The sequence below is a fragment of the Oncorhynchus clarkii genome, chromosome 19, assembly GCF_045791955.1.
Source record: "Oncorhynchus clarkii lewisi isolate Uvic-CL-2024 chromosome 19, UVic_Ocla_1.0, whole genome shotgun sequence".
Classification (NCBI taxonomy): Eukaryota; Metazoa; Chordata; class Actinopteri; order Salmoniformes; family Salmonidae; genus Oncorhynchus; species Oncorhynchus clarkii.
The window spans coordinates 55,868,969-55,883,223 of record NC_092165.1 but is presented as its reverse complement, the minus strand read 5'-3'; the positions used below and the strand labels follow the sequence as shown (position 1 = coordinate 55,883,223).

The window sequence follows — 14,255 nt, the reverse complement described above, 5'->3', positions numbered from 1 at the left end:
TAGTGATTCAACCAGTCACTCATTAAATCACGGTAGGAGAAATGTACTGTCTGTTCAGGAAAAACTCCTGGTCTTAGTTGTAGCCTGTAACTTGGGCCCAGAGTTTTTCCTGGTCAGGACACATGGGCAGGAAAAATGCTGGACTTTCATATGAACAAGTCTCTTGTGCCATAGACAATATGCTTCTCGGGACATAGCCTAAACATGACATAGCATAGAACAGTTTCAGGGTGTGTTTTTTCCCTGATCCATTTTTTAACTGTTTGAATGGTTTTAAATGTTGCTTTAAAAGGAGAATGCCTTGGTGAGAGCCAGCTGTAGGAGCTCTCTGCTGCTTTTGGAAGGAATGACTGCAGTCTACTGTGTCTCTGCTCCATAAGGCCTTGTTTAAAGCTGTCTGTCTGCGGCTGTGCGGGGTCATGTTTATGATGCACCAAATGGGGCAAAATAGACTGAAACGGCCCACTGGGCAAAAACTGGTAGAATCAACATCATTTCATTTCATTTCCACATCATTTCAAATCAAAACAAAATCAGTGTGATGATGTTGAATCAACGTTGAAAACAGATTGGATTTGCAAAACGTAAATCAACGTAAAGACTGTTTTTTTTACCCCATTTTTATGCTAAATCCAATGGCATGGTGACAACTCAACCAAATGTAAATCAAAACTAGACGTTGAACTGACGTTTGTGCCCATTGGAAGGGATGTACAAGCTCGACTTTTCCAAAAACTTATTTTTGTTTTCAGTTGCATGTTTTCAAATGTTTTCTGTTGTGTGCCATAACGAACATGACCCAGACAAGGGCCACGGAGAAGAGAGGGAATTATCCTCCTCTACTCCTCCACCCATCTCAGCAGCTGGCCTCACAGAGAGAGTCCAACTAAAGAGTAAATTCCCCTATGCTTGTAAAGTGTAACTGTGGACTTTAACTGAGCTTAGCATTGGTTTCAGTGCAATTTCCAATCTGTGCTGCACATTTTACATTTCACAGTCTGGTCTGGGTCTGGCTTCCTCCCCCACCTTGACACGATCTGTGCCGTTCAGGGGAGAAATTGTCCATATGCACAGATCTAGAATCAGATTCCCATCCACCAAACCTACCCGTAAGTATTAGTGGAATAAGTGGCATTAGCGACGTTTGCGGTAGTAGTAGTGGTGTTAGTGGTAGTAGTGGTAGTAGTAGTGGTAGTTGTGTTAGTAGTGGTGTTAGCGGCGTTAGTGGCGTTAGCGGCGTCATCAGTGGCGTTAGCGGTAGTAGTGGTGTTAGCGGCATTAGCGGTAGCAGTGGTGTTAGCGGCATTAGCGGTAGCTGTGGTGTTAGCGGTGTTAGCGGTATCAGCGGCGTTAGCGGTATCAGTGGTGTTAGCGGTATCAGCGGCGTTAGCGGTATCAGTGGTGTTAGCGGCATTAGCAGTATTAGTGGTAGTAATGGTGTTGTGTTAGTAGTGTTAGTAGTGGTATTATCAGTGTTAGTACTGGTATTAGCTCTGTTCGCAGTAGTGGTTTTACCACCACTATTACCAAGACTTTAGATCAGTGGGCAACTTTATCCTACTACGTGTGTGTCCGTCCTAGCTCTGTGTCCTCACCTCACACATCTGCAGCTGGAAGGTCCTCCTCTCTCGTTCCATGTCCTCCGTCACGTCGGATCCCTCCATCCTGATCAGGCCCGGCTGACGGCTCTTCTCCCTCCTCTCCTTCTCCAGCTTCCCACTGAGATAGGGAGAGAGAGAGGTAGAGAGAGAGAGAGGTAGAGAGAGAGAGAGAGAGGTAGAGAGAGACAGAGAGAGAGACAGAGAGAGAGACAGAGAGAGAGACAGAGAGAGAGAGAGAGAGACAGAGAGAGAGAGGAGGTAGAGAGAGGGACAGAGAGAGGGACAGAGAGAGAGAAAGAGAGAGAGAGAGAGAGACAGAGAGAGACAGAGAGAGACAGAGAGAGACAGAGAGACAAAGAGAGACAGAGAGAGAGAGAGAGGTAGAGAGAGGGACAGAGAGAGAGAGAGAGAGAGAGAGAGAGAAAGAGAGAGAGAGAGAGAGAGAGAGAGAGAGAGAGGTAGAGGACTTTAGACTGTAAAGCATATTTATTGATACCATTCAATGAAAGAAAAGAGCATTGTTAAATGGAGACGGACTAAACATCAACATTCGTGGACACAGATGCTGAGGAGTGAAAGGACAGTGCATTAGATATCTGTAGAATTGTCTTGGGATGAGGTGTGAGTGTGTGCATGTCTGTGTGTGAATGATAGAAAGAGATACGGGTGGATTTACAGGTATTTACTGGCCTAATCTTGGCCATTTTAAACATCATATTCCTTTAACACACTCCCTCCTTCCAACTATTTCACCTCAGGAAAGCAGGAGAAAGGATAAGGGAGAGTTGAGGTGAAACCCCATTCTTATATTACATTGACTTAAAACCAGAACATGACTGGATGGGTGTACAGTAACACTCTCTTTTCATCTTTCTGAGAGGCACCAAAAACCATATGGAAGACGATTTCCCTCACATTCACTTTGGTAGAATGATATCAACTCACACTTTGATGTCATAGTCCTTCCAGCTCTTCTCCAACTGTTTCTTCAACTCCTAAAGAAGAGAAGACGGAAGAACGATAGATCAGTTCAGTTGGGCTGAACAGGCCCTAGTACCGGTTGCCTTTGGCTCGGGAGAGGCATGCGTCCTCCAAAACATGACCCGCCAAGCCGCGCATCTTAACACTCGCGCGCTTAACCCGGAAGCCAGCTGAACCAATGTGTCGGAGGAAACACCGTTCAACTGACGACCAGAGTCAGCCTGTAGGTACCCGGCCCGCCACAAGGAGTCGCTAGAGCGCGATGAGCCAAGTAAAGCTCCCCTGGCCAAACCCTTCCCTAACCCGGACGACACTGGGCCAATTGTGAGCCGCCCTATGGAACTCCCGGTCACAGCCAGTTGTGACATAGCCTGGGATCAAACCCCAGGCTGTAGTGACGCCGCAACACTGCGATGCAGTGCCTTAGACTGCTGTGCCCTAGACGTATCTCTTATTGTCTAGATGACTGTATAGACACAGTAGAGGAGACAGAAGTGTTCCACTATGTAGTGTACACTACAGTAGGGTTACTCACCAGTCTGCTGTCTCTAAGCTCACTCTTCAAGACATTCTCCAAGGGAAAGGAGATTATATTGTTCAGATTCTGGACCTGGAAGACAGGAAGGGAGCGAAGGAGGGAGAGAGGGAGAAAGAGGAAGAGGGAGAGAGGGAGGGAGTCGATGAGTCACACAGACACACACGTTCTGATTTAAAACCTTGAAACAACAAAAACCTGTATTGGTTCCTAGGGATCCTATAATGTTGTTCCAGTTTCCCAGTGAGTCACATTTCATGGGATGGCTATGATCGACTTGTGATTCCATCCATATGTCCCAGTGCACCACAATTTGTATGATTTTATTTGTGGGCTCAGAATGTGTGCATTACCAAATCAAAATGCGATTCAGATGGAATGACTGTATTCTAGTTACTCATGTGGAGATACATCCTGTTATGCAGTCTGTTGGACTACAGATGTACGGTGCCCATTTTAGGACTTCCACAAGACATGTCCATTAAAATGAATGCTTGGTGCAGTAAAGTCCTCCTCCACCTCAGATCTTACAGGGCACATAGATCATATAAACCCTACCACCCAGGGAAAAAGGACATGTCCTTAAATATACACCATACACATGAAAGCTTGGTGCAGTTAAGTCCTCCTCCCGTTCTGCTCTTACAAGGCTAGTGCATCATATAAACCCTACCACCCAAGAACATGGCACCCTGCCATCCCCTCCCTCTCTCTTATCTCAAGGCAGGGAGAGGAACTACTGAATGATTCGCTCCACGTGTTGGGTCGTGTCTATGTAGGTTTATTCTCATTCATATACAGTACGTCAACGTGTTGGGGTTTTAGGCTAGGCTTCTGTATATGTATGTATCGGCTGATGTAAAAAAGTGTTATCTAAATACATATGACAGATTGATGTCCGCCATTTTCCTCTGTTTTGGATAACAGCATGTCACATGGGGAAAATGTACATTGGTTTAAGCCTGTTCTTTCAATTCAATTCAGAATAGTTCATTTATCCCACAAGGGGAAATTATTTCGACAGGAGTGAATATGTGACTAGTTTCAGGAAACTAGACATATGTCGCACGTCACTACTTCACAGGAGAGCCATTTGAACGGAAACATTTATTTAAGAAAATGTTTTTTTGGGGCAGAAATGCTTTCTGGAACATGCAAACTTTTATGTGCCTTAATAAGAAACTTGTACTCCATCCATAAATGCAAATACAATTGTTAAATTACGAGCATAGTTGGTTTAACCATGGAAAAAGACAGGAACCTTCCTGCTAGCCATGATTGGCTAAGATAATGGATGGGCGGGACATGCCGGGAGATGAGTTTGGATTGGTCTGCCATGTAGCATGCGTCTGTCTATAACGTTAGCTGTTCAGTATGTGTTGACAGTCCTTTCTACCGCATCATTTGTGAAAGATATAACGTTAGCCATCGAGAACTACAAAAGTGTTGCTGCTTTTCTCAACAACGTAGATGCCCTGAATCTAGCAGGCGCTATCGACAGATCAGTTGGGAAAGTGATGGGCTACTTTCTGCACACGCCACGGTCCGTGTGAACCGGAGTGACTTGGAACAACGCTGGCCAAACAAGATGTAGCTACAAACTAAACCGAGGTAAATGGTTCCAGTCAGCTGTGTAGTATTCATCCATGTATATGGGTAAGAATCTAGCTACATTTTTAGAAATAAGTCTCTATTTTTGTCAAATCATTTTCATTGCAAGTTAAAATGTACTGTTAGTTTGCTAGCTTAACGTTAGCTTGCTGGCTCGCTCGTGTGTGATCTGTGTAGTAATGTTATTCAAATCAGAAACCCATTTGCATTGCTAGCTATAGCCTAATGTTAGCCTAGTTAACATTAAACCTAGTTTGTTAGCTTTAGCTACATGCAGATTCATACTCCAGCTAAGATAATGTTTGTATTGGTAGTAGTATGAGTTGGGATTATTCCAGTTCATTGTTTAGGTAGTTTGTTACATGTCTAAACAGAAGACTAAACTTAGGCCGGATTATTATATGACCCATCAAGTTAGCCAGGTGTGTCTGGGGGTGATTATGTCCATCTATTGTATTTCATGAACATGTGTACATGTCTAGACAATAGTGACCCATCCACTTAGCTAGATGTGGCTGTGGGGTGGTTAAAGCGTTTCTTTCACAGGACCCATCAGTTTAGACAAGTGTGTCTGGGTAAGCGCCATCTGATAATTATGAAATATTTATCTGGACACTTCCTGTTTTTGATATTGCTACTATGCAAGTAACCATTTCACTGTACCATGTACACCTTCTGTATCCTGTGCATGTGACAAATAAACTTAGATTTTATTTGACATATGCTGTGTTTACCACATGGCCCTCACATGTGAAACCTTAAAGAGATGGGTGGGGCTAAGGCTGAATGGGTGTAGACAAAGAGCAGCTCTCTAATAGGTGTACCAAAACATGTAAACAACACAATTTCAAATTTTTGCTACGAGACCGATTTTGAGGCGATTGTTCACATATACAGTTGAAGTCGGAAGTTTACATACACCTTAGCCAAATACATTTTAAACTCAGTTTTTCACAATTCCTGACATTTAATCCTAGTAAAAAATTCCCTGTCTTAGGTCAGTTAGGATCACCACTTTATTTTAAGAATGTGAAACGTCAGAATAAAAGCAGAGAATTATTTATTTCAGATTTGATTTCTTTCATCACATTCCCAGTGGGTCAGAAGTTCACATACACTCAATTAGTATTTGGTAGCATTGCCTTTAAATTGTTTAACTTGGGTCAAACGTTTCAGGTAACCTTCCACAAGCTTGCCACAGTAAGTTGGGTGAATTTTGGCCCATTCCTCTTGACGGAGCTGGTGTAACAGAGTCAGGTTTGTAGGCCTCCTTGCTCGCACACGCTTTTTCAGTTCTGCCCACAAAATGTCTATATGATTGAGGTCAGGGCTTTGTGATGGCCACTCCAATACCTTGACTTTGTTGTCCTTAAGCCATTTTGCCACAACTTTGTAAGTATGCTTGGAGTCATTGTCCATTTGGAAGACCCATTTGCGACCAAGCTTTAACTTCCTGACTGATGGCTTGAGATATTGCGTCAATATATCCACAATTGTCCTTCCTCATGAAGCCATCTATTTTGCAAAGTGCACCAGTCCTTCCTGCCGCAAAGCACCCCCACAACATGATTTTATTTTTTATTTCACCTTTATTTAACCAGGTAGGGTAGTTGAGAACAAGTTCTCATTTACAACTGCGACCTGGCCATTATAAAGCAAAGCAGTGCGACAAACAACAACAGAGTTACACATGGAATAAACAAACATACAGTCAATAATACAATAGAGAAAGTCTATATACAGTGTGTGAGGTAGGATAAGGGGGATGAGGCACTAAATAGGCCATAGTGGGGAAATTATTCCAGTATGGCAAATTAAACATTGGGGTGATAGATGTGCAGAAGATGAGTGTGCAAGTAGCGGTACTGAGGTGCAAAATAACAAAATAAATCAAATAAATAATCTGGTGATGAGGTAGTTGGATGGGCTATTTACAGATTGACTATGTACAGGTGCAGTGATCTGTGAGCTGCTCTAACAGCTGGTGCTTAAAGCTAGTGAGGGAGATATGAGTCTCCAGCTTCAGTGATTTTTGCAGTTCGATCCAGTCATTGGCAGCAGAGATCTGGAAGGAAAGGCGGCCGAAGGAGGAATTGGCTTTGGGGGTGACCAGTGAAATATACCTGCTGGATCGCGTGCTACAGGTGGGTGCTGCTATGGTGACCAGTCAGCTGAGATAAGGTGGGGCTTTACCTAGTAACGACTTATAGATGACGCAGATGATGATGCTGCCACCCCCGTGCTTCACAGTTGGGATGGTGTTCTTCGGCTTGCAAGCCTCCCCCTTTTTCCTCCAAACATAACGATGGTCATTATGGCCAAACAGATATATTTTTGTTTCATCAGACCAGAGCAAATTTCTCCAAAAAGTATGATCTCTGTCCCCATGTGCAGTTGCAAACCGTAGTCTGGCTTTTTTATGGCGGTTTTGGAGCAGTGGCTTCTTCCTTGCTGAGCGGCCTTTCAGGTTATGTCGATACAGGACTCGTTTTACTGTGGATATAGATACTTTTGTACCTGTTTCCTCCAGCATCTTCACTAGGTCCTTTGCTGTTGTTCTGGGATTGATTTGCAGTTTGCGCACCAAAGCACGTTCATCTCTAGGAGACAGAGCGCATCTGCTTCCTGAGCGGTATGATGGCTGCGTGATCCCATGGTGTTTATACTTGCGTACTATTGTTTGTACAGATGAACGTGGTACATTCAGGCTTTTGGAAATTGCTTCCAAGGATGAACCAGACTTGTGGAGGTCTACAAATTTTTTCTGAGGTCTTGGCTGATTTCTTTTGTTTTTCCCATTATGTCAAGCAAAGAGGCACTGAGTTTGAAGGTAGGCCTTGAAATACGTCCACAGGTACACCTCCAATTGACTCAAATTATGTCAATTAGCCTATCAGAGGCTTCTAAAGCCACGACATAATTTTCTGGAATTTTCCAAGCTGTTTAAAGGCTCAGTCAACTTAGTGTATGTAAACTTCTGACCCACTGGAATTGTGATACAGTGAATTATAAGTGAAATAATTTGTCTGTAAACAATTGTTGGAAAAATGACTTGTGTCATGGTCAAAGTAGATGTCCTAACCGACTTGCCAAAACTATAGTTTGTTAACAAGAAATTTGTGGAGTGGTTGAAAAACGAGTTAATGACTTCAACCTAAGTGAATGTAAACTTCCAACTTCAACTGTACGTACATCAATAAAATATAGGTCGGATGTGAAACAAATACAAATCTCCTTGTTCTGCCCACAGATTCTATTTACCTCATGATGGATGAAGTGATATCACTCAATGGAAACAACCATTCTCAAATATAATTCTTAGATAAATCAAACCTATGGTCAAACAACATTGAAATAACTATTTTCAACAGCTTGTGCTTACTGGGAAAACATGGGAAAACATCTGAAGGTCTTATTGATTAACAATACACTGACTGACTGTCCAGTGCAAAAACATGTCCTGTACTGAAGCAGCTTTGTAGGTAAATACAAGTCAACCACTTCCCTCTTCTGAGTTCATACACAAGTTAGCCTTGAGAAATTGATCCAAAGCTTTGTTTGTTTTGATTGGCTTCCAATAACTTAGCGAATGGAAAAAGGCCTTGTGTAGGCCTAACAGTGAAACCACACACGGTTTACTTTAAAAGCCCCTAAATCAAACAGCGGTAGTGAGTTGGATTGGTTTCCTCAGTTCCCTCAAACACTTCCTCTAGAGCCTGCGTGGGAAACGTTGATTGACAGATGGGGGGAGGGACCTTGTCCACTCACAACACACAGAGGTCTGGGAGGAATTATCATTGCCATGGAGACTATCAGTGGGAGGGTTTCGGCTTGCTCCAGTTTTCTGAATGGCTCTAATTACTCCCCTGCAGCTGTTGTATCCCTCCAACACAAACACAAACACACACACACATACACACTCCTGCACGCATATATGCACACACACATACATGAGACAAGTTTGGGGTCTCCCCTCACCCTTCCTCTCCCTAAAACCTGGGGCCCTTTGACCCTCAAGTTGTGACCAAACTGCAACTCATTCATAAATAACCCCTCTGACAGCACACGCACACACACAGGGTTATTGAGATGATGGCTTTGGTTAACTTGCATCTTAACGTTGACATTGTGGAGAGAGTTGAGTAATGCTTCTAGGACCATACTTTAATCATGTAACATAACCAGACAATAATTTAATTGACGGAGCTCAACTCCACAGGTTTATGGATTATAATATTGCCCTGGGGTGTTTTCATTAGGCTACAAATAAAAGAAATTGACTGAAACAGTGACCACAGGACAAAATGTAGACAATAGTACAAATAAAAAAAACCTTGATTGAGTAGGTGTGTCCAAACTTTTGACTGGTACTGTATATACACTACCGGTCAAAAGTTTGGACACATCTACTCAATCAAAGGTTTTGCTTTATTTTTTACTATTTTATACATTGTTGAATAATAGTGAAGACATCCAAAAAAGTGTCAAAATATATTTTATATTTGAGATTCGTCAAATAGCCACCCTTTGCCTTGATGACAGCTTTGCACACTTGGTATTCTCTCAACCAACTTCACCTGGAATGCTTTTCCAACAGTATTGAAGGAGGTCCCACATATGCTGAACACTTGTTGCTGCTTTTCCTGCGGTCCGACTCATCCCAAACCATCTTAATTTGGTTGAGGTCGGGGGGATTCTGGAGGCCAGGTCATCTGATGCATTACTCCATCACTCTCCTTCTTGGTCAAATAGCCCTTACACAGCCTGGGGATGTGTTGGGTCATTGTCCTGATAGTCCCACTAAGTCCAAACCAGATGGGATAGCGTATTGCTGCAGAATGCTGTGGTAGCCATGCTGGTTAAGTGTGCCTTGAATTCTAAATAAATCACTGAGTGTCACCAGCAAAGCACCCCCACACCATAACACCTCCTCCACCATGCTTTACGGTGGGAACCACACATGCGGATATCATCCGTTCACCCACACCGCGTCTCACAAAGACATGGCGGTTGGAACCAAAAATCTCAAATTTGGATTCATCAGACTAAAGGACAGATTTCCACCGGTCTAATGTCCATTGCTCATGTTTCTTGGCCCAAGCAAGTTTCTTATTATTATTATTAGTGTCCTTTAGTAGTTGTTTCTTTGCAGCAATTCGACCATCAAGGCCTGATTCACAGTTGCTGTTGAGATGTGTCTGTTACTTGAACTCTGAAGCATTTAGTTGGTCTGCAATTTCTGAGACTGGTAACTCTACTGAACTTATCCTCTGCAGCAGAGGTCACTCTGGGTCTTCATGAGAGCCAGTTTCATCACAGCGCATGATGGTTTTTGCGACTCCACTTGAAGAAAATGTTTGACATTTTCCGGATTGACTGACCTTCATGTCGTAAAGTAATGATGGACTGTCATTTCTCTTTGCTTAATTGAGTATCTTTCCACAATATGGACTTGGTATTTTACCAAATAGCTGTCCTCAAGGCAAAGGGTGGCTATTTTAATCATCTCAAATATAAAATAGACTTTAAAGAAAAAACATTGAATGTGTAGGTGTTCTAAAACGTTTGACCGGTAGTGTAAATACTACACACAGTACTTGTATGTATATATACACACACTGAACAAAAATATAAAACGCAACATGTAAAGTGTTTGATGAGCTGAAATAAAATAAATTCTCCACACGCACAAAAAGCTTATTTCTCTAAAATGTTGTGCACACATTTGTTTACATCCCTTTTAGTAAGCATGTCTCCTTTGCCAAGATAATTCATTCACCTGACAGGTGTGGCATATCAAAAAGCCGATTCAACGGCATGATCATTACACAGGTGCTGGGGACAATTAAATTAAAGGACACTCTAAAATGTGCAGTTTTGTCACACCACACAATGCCACAGATGTCTCAAGTTTTGAGGGAGTGTGCAATTGGCATGCGGACTGCAGGAATGTCCACCAGAGTTATTGCCAGATAATTTAATTTACATTTCTCTACCATAAGCCGACTCCAAAGTTTTTTTTTTGGAATTTGGCAGGACGTCTAACCGGCCTCACAACCGTCTATGCAAACATGTCTAGGATCTTTTTATTTCATGAAACATGGGACCAACACTTTACATGTTGCGTTTAGGATGCTGGAATTATAATTTGAAGAAACGTGCAAAATTGTGACTGGTTTTGTTAATGCCACATATGGAAGGTAATACATTTGACAAGTTATATCATTTAGGCTATATTAAAACGTTAGGTTCTAGGTGCGCGAGGAATAGCCACTCGGATTGGAGAGGAAGCGTGTGTTAAGCTTTCCTGAATAAATGGGCCTGCTGGGAACATATGTGGCCACATAATTATAGGACAGCGCATCTCAGTATCAGAAGTAACAATACAGCCAGACTGGCCTGCTACTGGGCCTTTCTAAACTGTAGAGAGTAGACCCACAACTGATCCAAATTAAATGAACCGTTCAAAATCACAGGGCTTTTGCTCTGTTATTCAAATTACATTTTCACTGCAGCCCTAGAGTAGAATTTTGTACTCACTTGAAAACAATAACACAATTATTACTACTACTATATTACTACAATTATTACTGCTATTATAGTCTAGTTAGGATAGTTGTATTGTCCCTAAACAAGATCAATATAAAGCTTTTTGAGCAGCATGTCTCATATCTCCCCTTTTCTTTTCATGTGTAATGACCCACCTGGCCTCCCCACTGCCCCTCAGCTATTCCTCCATCTTGTGGATTCGTAGAAAAAAAACTGGTGCAGCTTTGAATGCTTTTATGTGTGGTATGATCGCTAGTTAGCCTATTGCAGATCTGGACAAACGATCCACCGACCACTATTGTCACTATGAATGGTGGATAGAGGGCAGGACAGACAGAGTGGTATACTATATTGACCTGTGGTATAGTAAAACTGTAATGCACAAGGGAAGTACTAAAACACCTTGAACTCGAGGAGGCGCATGCAAGCAGACGAGGACATGTGGCTCGGATGGAAGACATTATATAGTCAAACCTGCAAAAGAGTCAATGTAAACCAGGGAGAAAACACACTACCCTCCCCAAAGCAAGAACATTTCAAACTGTAAATTTCAAACTGTCCCTTACCCAATCTATATGTGCATATCTAACTCAATGACATCGTACACCTGCACATCGACTAGGTTCTGGTACCCCGTTTATATAGCCAAGTTATCGTCACTCATTGTGTATTTATTTTTAAATGTTTCTCTGCATTGTTGGGAAGGGCTCGTAAGTAAGCATTTCACTGATAGTCTACACCTGCTGTTTATGAAGCATGTGACCAATACCATTGGATTTGATTATCTACCAGCTCCCCTATTAGTCACACCAGCCAGCATTCTGTTCTGTCACCACCAACACAATAACAAATCAGATCACGTCTGTCTGCCCTGTTTCCCTCTGAACCGTACCCTTCCCTCTTCCTCTTCTCATCACCATCACTGCAGTACATCAACACCATCATCAAAGTCACTACAGTACATCAACACCATCACTACAGTGCATCAACACCATCACTACAGTACATCAACACCACTATCACCATCACTGCAGTACATCAACACTATCACTACATTACATCAACACCATCACTACAGTACATCAACACCATCACTACAGTGCATCAACACCATCACTACAGTACATCAACACCAGTATCACCATCACTACAGTACATCAACACCATCATCACAGTCACTGCAGTACATCAACACCATCACTACAGTACATCAACACCATTATCACCATCACTACAGTACATCAACACCATCACTACAGTACATCAACACCATCACTACAGTACATCAACACCATCACTACAGTCACTACAGTACATCAACACCATCACTGCAGTACATCAACACCATCATCAGTCACTGCAGTACATCAACACCATCATCAGTCACTGCAGTACATCAACACCATCATCAGTCACTACAGTACATCAACACCATCACTACAGTACATCAACACCATCATCACAGTCACTACAGTACATCAACACCATCACTACAGTACATCAACACCATCATCATAGTCACTACAGTACATCAACACCATCACTACAGTACATCAACACCATCACTACAGTACATCAACACCATCATCACAGTCACTACAGTACATCAACACCATCATCAGTCACTACAGTACATCAACACCATCATCATAGTCACTACAGTACATCAACACCATCACTACAGTACATCAACACCATCACTACAGTACATCAACACCATCATCACAGTCACTGCAGTACATCAACACCATCATCACAGTCACTACAGTACATCAACACCATCACTGCAGTACATCAACACCATCACTACAGTACATCAACACCATCACTACAGTACATCAACACCATCACTACAGTACATCAACACCATCATCATAGTCACTGCAGTACATCAACACCATCACCATAGTACATCAACACCATCACTACAGTACATCAACACCATCACTGCAGTACATCAACACCATCATCACAGTCACTACAGTACATCAACACAATCACTGCAGTACATCAACACCATCACTACAGTACATCAACACCATCATCATAGTCACTACAGTACATCAACACCATCACTACAGTACATCAACACCATCACTACAGTACATCAACACCATCACTACAGTACATCAACACCATCATCACAGTCACTGCAGTACATCAACACCATCATCAGTCACTGCAGTACATCAACACCATCACTACAGTACATCAACACCATCACTACAGTACATCAACACCATCACTACAGTACATCAACACCATCATCACAGTCACTACAGTACATCAACAACATCACTGCAGTACATCAACACCATCATCAGTCACTGCAGTACATCAACACCATCATCACAGTCACTACAGTACATCAACACCATCACTACAGTACATCAACACCATCACTACAGTACATCAACACCATCATCACAGTCACTACAGTACATCAACACCATCACTACAGTACATCAACACCATCATCACAGTCACTACAGTACATCAACACCATCACTACAGTACATCAACACCATCACTACAGTACATCAACACCATCATCACAGTCACTGCAGTACATCAACACCATCTCTGCAGTACATCAACACCATCATCAGTCACTGCAGTACATCAACACCATCACTGCAGTACATCAACACCATCACTACAGTACATCAACACCATCATCACAGTCACTACAGTACATCAACACCATCACTACAGTACATCAACACCATCACTACAGTACATCAACACCATCACTGCAGTACATCAACACCATCTCTGCAGTACATCAACACCATCATCAGTCACTGCAGTACATCAACACCATCACTGCAGTACATCAACACCATCTCTGCAGTACATCAACACCATCATCAGTCACTGCAGTACATCAACACCATCACTACAGTACATCAACACCATCATCACAGTCACTACAGTACATCAACACCATCACTGCAGTACATCAACACCATCACTAC

The 14,255-nt window shown here is 42.4% G+C and overlaps 1 protein-coding gene across 5 annotated transcripts in view; it reads right to left on the bottom strand.

Annotated features, from left to right (window-relative positions):
- LOC139375390 (arf-GAP with SH3 domain, ANK repeat and PH domain-containing protein 3-like) overlaps positions 1 to 14,255 on the bottom strand; it is a 76,735-nt gene that overhangs the window by 46,054 nt on the left and 16,426 nt on the right. For all 5 annotated transcript variants that reach the window (XR_011627789.1, XM_071117128.1, XM_071117129.1 and 2 more), the window contains exons 4-6: positions 3,118 to 3,192; positions 2,547 to 2,596; positions 1,596 to 1,719 (exon numbers count right to left, since the gene is read on the bottom strand). Coding sequence is in view for 4 of the 5 variants with exons in the window: in XM_071117128.1 (XP_070973229.1) it covers positions 1,596 to 1,719; positions 2,547 to 2,596; positions 3,118 to 3,192 (249 nt within the window). In the remaining variant the exon portion in view is untranslated. The remainder of the gene's footprint in view (positions 1 to 1,595; positions 1,720 to 2,546; positions 2,597 to 3,117; positions 3,193 to 14,255) is intronic.